Genomic DNA, 12,256 nt, shown 5'->3' with positions numbered 1-12,256 from the left:
TTCTGGAATATGCGCTTCTACGCCTAGAGGGCTCTGTCACGTACAATCTTCTGGAACAGGGTAATCAGTCCACCTTGCGACTTCAAACAATGCGCGGGGAAGCCAATTTTGCTGATTCTGTAGAGTTCTAGTTTGCTAAAGTTTTCGCCATCCGGTTAGCTGATGCTGTCAGGCCGCTCTGTACTTTCGTTTAAGTAAACCGTGTAGACATGGACAGAATTTTAGCAATCCACTGAGTGGTCATCTTCCTGTACGAATCCTTTCTGAAAATTCGTTCTACGATGTCTCTTCCATATAAGTCAGTTCATTTTCAAAAACTAGTTCAGGTTTTAAAGTGTCTTCAATCTTCTTTTGTATAACATTTGAATAGTATAGTATCTCAAACGTAAATCTCTCTTACTTCAACTAGTGGAAGACTGAACATAAAGTAAGGGATGAATGTCTTGCGGTTTGACCTGGCAGAAGAGTATTAACACAAGTATTAAGCCAACAGTTTGTGTAGTTAGATACTCCGAGACTTATGGAATTACCTAATATTTACTTGACGCGGTTGTACATTAATTTGTCGTACGCCGTCCGATCGAACATTCTTGGGATCTGGCCCAGTGATTTGCAACTTCCAAAAATACTGTTACATGCCGGAATAACGTGACATTTAGCGTCGAATAGTGTCCATTGTACGATCGCAGCAATCTCCTAGTTTGTTTTGATAGCCGGCTTTCGTAGTTCGCCATTGTTCCACGATTGAATATCAGCTGTTGAAATAAGCAGCTTCGTCAAATTAAAGGACTAGCTTATATAGATTCAGAGAATAGCTAGTAAAGAACAAGAAAGATCAGAATCCAAGCAAGTTAACTCTATAATTAAAACGATTCGATGACGTCTTCACCGAATACGAAGAGGAAACGAAATTGGAAGCGCCAGAAAAAGGCGAAATGCAACTCGAGGAATAATTCACAACGGAGAATAGCTACGGCGGTCTACTTACAATCGGTGAGAAATTGCTGGCCAAAGATAAACAGAAACGAACGCATGGCTGATGCCAAGACACACTCGTCGCCTTCAGCTAACAACGTGGGCAGAGTGACACTGCCAAATCTTGAATTACCGAAATTGGATGTCAAGGTCGAGGAGGATTGCGGAACAATACGAATGAATACTTATCGCGAAACTATGAGTAATTATTACAGGAACAATCAGCGGAGACTTAGCTATTAGAATTAGCAAATAAGGTCATTTAATATCTCGTCTTTCCATCATTTTCATTTGAACACGTTTCCATGGTCGATACCTAATCGAATAAGGATGATAAATCGAACAGCTGTTTAAGATGCCAGCATAACGTATCGCGATGTACATCCATCCTATGTCGCATGTCAAAGACAACATCGCAGCTTACCTCAACGATTTGAAGATTCTGGAGGAATTCGGACCACGAAACCCTAGAAACGATGGGAGCCATTTGGGTCGTGACAGTGAACATTATTCACGGCCAACGTTGCAACGAATAAATGGACGACAACGGCAGGAATAACGTCAGGCATCAAGAATGAAAGGAAACAGACGCGATTCACTCCTCTTGACCTCTGCTCCACTGCAAATATCATTACCGACGAGTTGATGATGGCAATATAACTGCCAGATGGAACTGTAGTAATTTCCGCTTTCAAGTGGCAAAATCTGGACAACCAATTAACTTGAAAACGGGGTACCTAGCGATTCTTACTCGAAACTGAACAGAATATGGATCGTGCTCATCAGTGACCCATGCTAAATAGAGGTAAATAGCGTTGGAGGATGATTCTGTTACTTAAAATGATTAAAATTGTTACTCGAATTACTGGAATTGCCGTGGATCGAGGCGATATACATACAGTCAGTCCCATAAGTATTCGTACCCTGTATGTCTATTGAAAAAATTTGCCTAAAGTAAATGATAGGTTTGATCTTTCCAAATAAATGTTTCATACAAATATGTAAAAAATTGATTCGGAAACATTAAACCTGTAATTTAAGTTAGGCTCTTTAATAGATGTTGAAGGTACGAATACTTACGAGATTGACTGTAAATGCTAGGTAAATCTAACTCTTGGAATGTATCTGCTGCTTCAACCTGATTGGGGAAGCTATTAAAAATAGTGAAGGTGAAAGTTCACGGCTAAAGCTACCATCTAATGACGGCACACTCGTCTAGAGGGGTCTCTCAGCTTTCTCATCATTTCTTAAATCTCCGATGTGCTATGCAAACCACTCGATCACGAAACAATCAGGTTCTCAGAAAACATCAAACATACACATGCGAAGTTTCACAAGCCATTAGCATACGAGGTATTGATTAGAGCAGGATCAAGGCTATCCTTCGTCAGCATCGGCCGGATCAAGATATCTTCACTTCAGGGACTGGATCTTGTCCTATAAAAAGCTCCGATGGCTTATCAGAGGATGCAAACTACATACATAACAAGTCAGATTTAACTCGTCGTGGAACAATTTTTGCTGGAAATTCTGAGGGGCGTATCACTCGAACGGTCGAATTTTAAAAAGTAGTTCCTTTCTTTTTTGTCGCCACGTTCGCGTGGAACTCTGCGTGATATAATAGTGTCTCGAGAAGAGAAATTCGTATAAATCTGGTTCGTCGGGAGACCGATATTTTCCCGCAGAAGGTATTCACGACACTTTCGAATATATTGGTCGCCCCAGACGTTTCCCACAATCTTACATTCTGCGCGATTTCGATGCCTACGCGAGAATTCGAGGCAACCATAGCTTCTTATCGATCAGCCCCTTTATTCTATCTCCGTCGTTCCCTCGACTTTCTCGTCCAGTCATGTCCCGATAATTTATATCATACTTTTCATCTTTCGCAGTTTACCAGATTTTATTATCCCCGCGGTTGTTATACTTTCGATCGTCCCTCGAACATTCATGCTTAGATAAGGAGAAATCGCTTCGGTAATATATCATGTAACTGATTTCGTTTGATACCACGACCTTTCGTACTTTTACCTGAAAAATGATCCAATAAGGTTTCCATATAAATTAAGTCCGAGAATAGTATTTTATATACAACATTATTGTAAAACAGGCTAGACAATAATCATTTAATATTACAGTGTAACATATAATATATAACAATCTTAATTCTTAAAATAATTCTTTAAATTTCAACGGGCAAACTTTGAAATAATTTGAAAAATTTTATTTTATAGACGAAACGGGAAAATTTTAATTAAAAAAGTATTCTACCTCTCGTTGTAACTGCCACAATAGCTGTCGATTATTAGACATGACATTATAGAAAATGTTTATAGATATTTATAAATAATAAGCAGCAAATGGGGCTAGGTTTTATGGCAACATTTTTACCCGCACCTTGCCTTTTACGCACATACGCACTTACGCATATGCTGATTATATTTTATCTTTGTATATATTTACATATATACTTCCACATACGTGGGATGATGAAGCTTAATATCACTTATAATAAGAATAACAATAAATGGGACCTAATGCTCTCAAACCCTACTTCTTATCATGTACATTAGGAAAGAGAGTTGTCACCTTTTTAGAACGAGCATTAACAATGACTTACGTCAGTTTCTGACGCGATTATTGACGAACAGTGGCTCTAGAGGTGAGAAGATTCGATCAGGAAATCTGATGTAACGCGGTGAAACCCTGAACATATAAAAGCCTCTTAGGTGGCAGCGGCAGAGTATACCTATTTCAATTCCCAACACTCACATTTAACTATACCATCAAGACGCGTTGGGCCAACTTTAGCTCTTGAATAAGAAAAAAGTAGGATATGTTCACCAGGCCTCATAACTCTAAAAATATTAGAACTGTAACCCTCTAAACGGCAGACCCTGAACTTCAATTTATAGTTTCCGAGGAAGAAACATCTCCACAGTAACGACTTCCTCCGAGTGGTACTTGAGATTCTAAAAATTCGATAAAGCGTCTCGAAGCCAGGCAATAACTTGGTTAGGTATCACGAGTACATATAAAAAGCAGAGTGAAGTTCACGGAGTATCAAATCAAGGGGAAAGGAAAATTTCCGTACACTGGAAAGCGTTCCACGAAACCATCAATAACTCCCTCCTTGTGCTCTTTGCACACCGATGCGTATTCCTACAGCACCGTATAAGCTGGGCGGGAACTATGGTACAGCCGAACCAAGGGTGGGTTTTCACGCGAAAATACATCAAAGATATGGAATAAAATTTTTCAAACGAACCTTCGTTTTCGAGAAATTCTATGTTGAAAATTAGGTACGCATAAGACTGAATACGGTTTGGCTGGCTTGTCTGACTACTTCTTGCTTTTTCTACTTGTCTTCTCGGGCGTTTTCAAGCCTCGTCGGTCACTTCTTTCATTGTTCCTTCATTTTCCTTTCATCTTTCCAATCATCTTATTTTCATTGTTTCTTCGTTTTTCTTTGTCGTTTCCAATCATCTTTCCATTGTTCCTTCATTTTTTTTGTTTTTAAACAACATACTTGTTCTTTATCATGAATTGCACATCAATAATATAAAACTTTTAATAAAGTTACTGAAAAATTGTTAACAATGTTGCAATGGGGTAAATTGATCATCATCGCAAAATAATTACTACATAGATTTGTTTTTTAATCAAATATCTTCTTTGGGATATATTAGGGATTTCAGCTCACTGTGGGATTCGTCATAGCGTACGTGGATCGAAATAACTTTTTGTTACTCACGTCACGTACAAGATCCTCTTTCTTACTTCTTCGCGACTAGTGATGCGACCCTCCCTTCTGTGGAGTCTCCCTTCATCCCTTCGTCGATTCTTTGCAACATATGGCCGAAGATCGATTGTACAAGCACGTGGAAGGCGATTAATCTACTGTGTCTGTTTATACGGTGAAACGTTTTCGCAGGAAGCAACCACGTATTCTTAAACATTTGCGAAACTCATGATTGTTCATCGCTACTTAGTTATCATAATTCACTAAACAAGAAGGATTACAAAGACTGATATCTGATAACGAATAAATAAAAATTAAAAAGAGAATTACATTATGAATAGAAAATCAAAAGGAAGCTTAACTTCTCACAAAAAATTGAGAGTTTTAAAAGATTTCTAAATGCTAAAGTAAAACAGCATGTAAACTATCGGTTGCTATTAGAGTCTAGACGTGATTCCTGACTTAGCATGACAGAGGACACTTAAGTGCCCAAACCAAGAGTCCTAATAATAAAAGCCAAAAGGGCGAATTGCGCATTAAACCGCGAAGTTAGATGGCAGTCTGCCTTGGTACGATAGCTCTCTGTACGTGTATTGAAAACGTTCGTTCGTTGAAACGAGGTAGCCACACGACAAAACAGTACGCGACATGCGAGCCAGTGCATGGACGACAGTCATCGATCGACGGGCAGCCTTCATGATAGAGCAATGACATGTTACTAAATATAGCTTAAGCATAGACCTGGATTTATTGTTTGCAGGCAAATATCTGTGCTATGCTTTCTACTAGATGACGTTGGTGTGTGCACATCGCATCATTGTACAAGGAAAGTTAATTATAACGTTATGTACTTTGACGTATCACTCCTTTATCGCTTATTCAAGATTCAAAGGTGGCCCATTTTAATATTAGGATCGCTTCAAGTATCTTTCCGTGTTCTAAATTTAGTTTCATCGAGGTATTTGGCGATTAAATATTATTAAACAATATTTGATATTATTTTTTATTGAAAAACTGTTATGTAACCAGGAAGTTACAGGAAGAGTGGGATATCTTGGTTGGTTGTAAATAAATGATAAACTCTTAGAGAGATAACTTACCAGTTTCAACAAATAAACACGATGATAGGAAAACAAATTTTATTAAAGTTATTTATACTAAGGTTTCAAGGTCGTCGATGTTTACTGAAATGGAATCATTCGTCTTTTTAGTAAAGCGTGTCTCCGTGCATACAAAAACATTAAAAAGAAAGAGCTGAATCTCTAATAATACTTTTACGTGTATATTCAGTTAGGAACAATTTTATATAAATTAGATATTAAGTTAAAATTGAGAATGATCTTTTCTTTAAGAATAAATTAAGTCCAAGTTAGAGAAAGATACTGAAAGATTTCAAATATTTAGAGACAAGGTATTACTGTCGCATTATTGGAAGCCATAAGCTACAGAGCGTATACGACACAAAATAAAGGGGGTGCGGGTTCAAATCTTCCGGAGACACGCTAAGACACGAATTGTCTTTGATCTTACGAGAGTAATATACTTCTCCAACGAGAAGATGGGCAGACGAGCGAGTAAAATAACAAAGGATGTCTGAGGGACCTGTGAGATCAAAAGATAGATTTCGTTTTTTTCTAGACCCATCGGACTTCAAACTAGATTACTATGTACAATAAAAAACGATGAACTATTAGCAAATAATTATTATCATAAAAGTAGTATAGATGCTTTTTTGCCGTAAAGAACCAACTAACTCCTTTTGCAGAATTTTAAACTCTATAATAAATAAGCATTTCCAAGTTGTAATAGTGAATGTTACGAGTCTATACCTTCCAAAAGTAATTTACAGACTAATAGGGTCAGTACACGTAATTATCAAAGTTGCGGTGCACAATGTAACAGAGCCAAAGTCATTAATAGTTTCAATAGGTTAATCAATATTTTACAAAATAGATTGTGCTGAAAGTAAAGTTACGCAAGGTCTATTCTCTTATCAACAGAAGGTGATTAAAACATTTGGTAGTTGGTTATTCAGTTCGAAGATATTTTTGGATAAAAATCTTCGATATTCACTCGTTACAAAAATATTGAATTAAAAGAGTAGTATTACCTTCTATACTCGTTGCACTTGTTTATAATATCGAGCATGATTAAAACATGAACCTTGAATATAGTATTCTGAAAAATTTCACAATATACAGAGTAACTCATAAATATAGAGTGAAATTTTCCGGCAATTGCAATCCTCGGCTCTAATGCACTTGGTGTTTATGTGAAAGGCGAATTCTATGAGTTTTTCCCTTATTTTCTATGAGTTAAAAAGTATAGTTTGTGCAGCTTATGCTCACGTGACATCTTATATTTATAATAATACGAAGAGCTTCGCTTATAAAAATATAAATAAGACGTGCAGAAAATTTTCGACCACACAATTTATTTAGTCCAGAATGCAGATTCATTTTGTTCGTGATGAAACGTAATTGTGAGCCACCCTCTTGAGTTTGCAAATGCTGACACATTCTACAACGCTATGAACCCAATAAAACAAAGTTTGCCCTCAGTGCTGTAGAATGTATAAGCACTTGACCTGCACTTCTACCTACGGCAGATAAATATTCAAGTAACGTTAACCTCCTCTGCGCTTGCTCATCACTGGAAAATCTGCTTCGTATGGAACCACATCCTAGCGTAATATAATCTCCGAAAATTAGACCAATAAACCGCGTCAAATCCCACAGACGTCACCAAATATACTCTCTTTTCCTATGATGGAAAAAAAAAGATTTGTCAACTGTGCAACAATTCCAGCACGTTCAATTACCCGAAACAGCTGACGTGTTTCACTGAGGACATATTTATATTAGAAGGAAGAAATCTCTGTGATTTTGTTTCAACTCACGCCCACCAAAGCAGAGCACGCTCGCGGTGTCTGATGCTCGCGTCGCTTAAGGCAAATTGCGGTATGAATAACGCACCACCATGCTGGCCGAGACCTTGATGCTTTCAGACTGCGTTTACCGAACTGACCCAGAACTTTATCCGGATTACGGATTTAGTCTTAGAATAAGGTGACTGGAAAAAGAACTATCGCGAGATTGTTAATTGGGATGAGTCTATTTATCGAATTTTTTTTTAATCGAGGATTAGGATACCTTAATGAGCGTCAAATGTTAAGTGAATGTAATAAAAACTCTACACGAGTATTGTTTAAAAAGTAGATTGTTCAAATGTCATTCAAATATGCGGAAGATGTTAAAGAAATGTGTCTCATGAGACACCAGATGACACTATCCATTGTTAAGATACTCGAGGTGAGTCATTAATAAAGTACTACAGCTGAGTCATTAATAAAGTTGAAGTTATTAGAAGCTATCAGGTTTAAGACGTCCCTCGAGGAACATGGCTCTGACATTCCACTAGCATCGCTAATATAACAGTTTCACTAAAGGTCTGCGAACTACACTCGAACCGTGCTGAAGGTCTAGAATTATTCGAGTGGTTTAACAATTGAGCATGTTGTACATATTGAAATGGTACGAATAAATAAATATTGAAAAATTTAATAAATTCAAAAATACAGTCAATAAATTCTGCGTTGCAGGTGATACTCGTCAAGTGGAACGAGCCTTACCAGAAGTTGGCTTCGTGCGATAGTTCCGGTGTCATCTTTGTGTGGATTAAGTACGAGGGAAGATGGAGCATAGAACTGATCAACGACAGAAGTACTCCAGTCACGCATTTCTCTTGGTCGCACGACGGTCGGATGGCTCTCATTTGCTACAGGGTAATTCCACTTTCAAAATGCATCTAAGACACTCCGTTAGAAATATAATAACAGGGAATTAATAAAATTTCACCATTGTGTCTAAAAAGTTACACTTCTACCGAGCAACATTCCATGCATCCACTTTTTTCCTTCAGGATGGTTTCGTGCTAGTTGGCAGCGTCGCTGGTCAGAGGTACTGGTCATCGATGTTGAACGATAAGGCTACGATCACCTGTGGCATTTGGACACCAGACGATCAGCAGGTAAGTTGTAATACAAAATTATTTGGCGACACAAATTCTTAATAAAACCATAATTTATTGAATATCTTGTTCTTTTCGCTCCATATACCAATGAATATATTAAATCACCTTGTCGATACGTTTGAATAAATTATTTACAAAAATAATGAAACTGTCAAAATGACAGTTACATGATACTTTACTCGATATAACATTTTTTAAACTAATTCTACCTACAAACTCTTGCGCCATACTCGAAACATGATAGGTCAATATCTGCTTGGAATCTTGAGACATCCTCGTTATTATGGCGTTGTGTTACACTTCATTGTAATTGCGAGACTCTAATTACAATGTAAAAATATCCCCTGTACGGACGACAAGATGTCGCGCTAATGGTGCCACGCATTGCATCATTAAAAAGTTTCCGTGTAATTTCGATGTCACAAAAGCGATAATGAATTTTCTTTATTGACTGAATACAATGGAAATCAGAAATCTTAAAGAAAGAAGCTTTTACTGAGAAGAAGAATTATTCTTACAATTATATCCTTTCACATTGTTTAAAATATTTTCCAATCATCTTTCTTTTATGGAGCTTTCAAATTCCATCCCATCTCGTGCCCTGTAAAGGTGCGACACGCCATCGAGAATAAGAAAACTTATTCGTCATTCTTTGCTCATGCAATATTAATACCGATATCAACAGGTATATTTCGGAACAACGGCGGGGCAGTTAATAGTAATGGATGTTCATGGAGCGATGGTGTCGGAGGTACAACTAGCAGCTGGCGTGACTTCAATGGCTTGGAGCGCCGAGAAGTTTACGATGGAAGAAGGAGACGACGATTTAACGAACGACAGATCGCACAGAGGTACTAATAGTCTCGCGTAGTTTTCTGTAAAATGGCGCACTTAAACGATTTTACGTACTTGGTACGCGCGACTCGATGCATTCGAACGAGCTGGGAATCTTGGAGGGACATCACGTATACTTTTATCGGTAGTTTAATGCAAACACACCCACAGCAACGCCTTTAATAGAAACAGTACTTAAAAAGTTTGTAACAGCTCGTTTTCGCGGCAATTGGCGTTAAACGAGTAGAAAAGATCAAAGTGTACAAGACAGTCAGCTTTATAGTTGAGACAAAATCAAGTGGTATCGATTGAGAACCTTAAAAACTTTGTAATCAGGTGTTTCTGGAATTTTTATTTTAAACTAACAATAAAGATCAAAATGTAGGAAATAGTTTGTTTTATAGTCGAGGCAACATTAAGAAATAATACTAATAGAGCGTACTATAGAAGTTAGACGAAGTAATACGAACACCTTCGATTCAACTGCCTGCTCCCACCTGTTAAACACGAAGGAGGGACGATTTGGGCGGTTATATTCACCCAACCCCAGTATTACCCTAATCGGTCATATTACTGCCAGCGAATGCTTGGACAATCCACATGATTAGGTCTATCCTACATTGTTTCCCAACTATGATATTCTTCAAGATGATATTGCACACAGCAAGAAAAGTTGAGTCTCGATTTCAGCAGCGCCAAGATAAACTTTGCGACATCTTTCCTGACCCGCGGAGATACCTAATTTAAATGTCATTGAATTAAGATAAACTTCAACAACTTCCCTGACCTGCTCAGCCACCTGATTTAAATATGATTGAATTACCGTTGATAGTTTCGTAGAACAGGATGAAAAGTAGATTTCTTCCTCTCCTACCTTTAAAGGAATTGGAAGGCTCGGAAAAGGGACGAGATAACGTTTCAAACGATTCAAAGGTTCTATGAACTCGTTCAAAGAGAAAACTGTATCAAAGGCAAATGGTTATTCAATTCTTTATTAATATAACAGGTGTTGAAGTTATTTTGTCCTCGTTCTGTAGTCGTGCTATTCTTTGATGTAGATTACTTATGCTGTGATTGAATTTAAAGAAATCAAACGATCTATTTATATTACACGGTTAAGTAAAATGGAGTAAAGAATCGAGGGTTTGAGGGAAATCTAACGAGACAAATGTTAAAAATATGAACACGCCTAGGTGAAGAAACTTAAAATTCAAATTGAAAGCCTATTCGTAGATTCTCGATGTACTAATTCGTGATACATGTCTAGTTTATCAATCATTCTCCTATGTATTGTCAACATTGGCGTGGCAGGCAGATTCGCATAATTAAGGGAACGGGAAATACGTATGTATTTGCAGACGACCGGAATTACGTGCTAGCAGTCTGCCTCGCTGACGGCAGTATCGTCATGCTTCGATCGTTCGACGACGTGTCGCCCATCACAATACGTACAAATCTAAAGGCGCCGTTACACGCTGAATGGAGTAATTCCCGAAAACTGTTAGCGATCGCTGGAACGAAGGATCCAGACAGCCCTCAGAGCAGCCCCCACGAGTACACGAACCTTTTGAAATTTTATTCGGTCACTGGCGCCCTTGTCTACACCACGGCGATACCGTACACGCAAGTAGGTACTTTTCTAAAACGAACGATTTTTACATAATCCTGAAGAAATGTTAACCCTGGCACTCGGATTCAGTGATAAGCGTTTCTGGGAAAAGTTAAAATTCTATTTAAAGAAAGCAAAATTATTAGTGAACTCTAAAAGCTCTCTAAAAACTCCACTCAAAGGCTAATTTCATAGCTTCTTACTTTCTTCCTTATCGATATCAGTGTGCAGTATCGGCGCTCACGTGGGGTCACAACGACAGAAGACTTTTCGTGGCGACTGGAGCACGCGTCCACGCAGCATGGGTGTCAAGGTAATGAGCGCACCTCCACGTTGATATTTTTGTTGATTTTTGCGCAGAAGGGTCTGAGACACGATGCATTGATTCTATAGGCGAGTAGGTTCGCTGCAGTTGTTGTCTCGTTTGGCTGTGAGAGCAGCTCTGATAAGGGAGTCCTGTGTTCAGCAACTTCCATTGCCACCGAGATTGAGGGCATCCGTGGCGGCGCTTTTTGCTAGCACTATAAGGTAAGAAGATTCGATTTTTATTGTATTATCTATGGCAACTGTGGATTTTGTATCATTTAGGTAGACGTTTGTGTATACTACACTTTTTTTATCTAAAGCAACGTTTGTCCTTTCAGTCTACCACACGATACCATAATAATTAATTCCATCATAGAATCTGGCATTGTAGATTATCACGGGTAGACAATGTCCATCAGTTTACTTCATAGATATAAATCTAGTAGAGTGAAATCCGAGGAAACCACTCCCCAATTTCCTGTCGTTCGATCCGACGTTGTGTAAAATCGATGTCCAATATTGCTCTTGCAATTCTAGAGCGATACGTTGGGTACCTGTCACGTTGAAGCCATGTGAATTCTCTATTATTCAGCGGAATATCGATATCTGCATCAATTACCCCGCAGGAAGTAGAAAACCTGTATAGGTAATTGATTAGGACGCTTCCATTGGTGCGTTGCTGGCAATGACCGTTATTTTGGACACCTACACATAGGATGCGTTAATATTCGTATCAGATGATCAGAATTTATTTATAA

At 38.2% G+C, this 12,256-nt stretch overlaps 1 protein-coding gene across 3 annotated transcripts in view; it reads left to right on the top strand.

Moving 5' to 3' along the window:
• Window positions 1–12,256, top strand: part of LOC128875327 (tubby-related protein 4) — a 53,399-nt gene that overhangs the window by 32,383 nt on the left and 8,760 nt on the right. For all 3 annotated transcript variants that reach the window (XM_054120824.1, XM_054120823.1, XM_054120825.1), the window contains exons 3-8: window positions 8,319–8,501; window positions 8,639–8,746; window positions 9,435–9,600; window positions 10,942–11,210; window positions 11,417–11,505; window positions 11,586–11,720. In XM_054120824.1, the coding sequence (XP_053976799.1) occupies window positions 8,319–8,501; window positions 8,639–8,746; window positions 9,435–9,600; window positions 10,942–11,210; window positions 11,417–11,505; window positions 11,586–11,720 (950 nt within the window). The remainder of the gene's footprint in view (window positions 1–8,318; window positions 8,502–8,638; window positions 8,747–9,434; window positions 9,601–10,941; window positions 11,211–11,416; window positions 11,506–11,585; window positions 11,721–12,256) is intronic.

This window comes from Hylaeus volcanicus, chromosome 4 (assembly GCF_026283585.1).
Source record: "Hylaeus volcanicus isolate JK05 chromosome 4, UHH_iyHylVolc1.0_haploid, whole genome shotgun sequence".
NCBI lineage: Eukaryota > Metazoa > Arthropoda > Insecta > Hymenoptera > Colletidae > Hylaeus > Hylaeus volcanicus.
The sequence above is the reverse complement of the archived record's forward strand: the minus strand, read 5'-3'. Positions and strand labels throughout refer to the sequence as shown.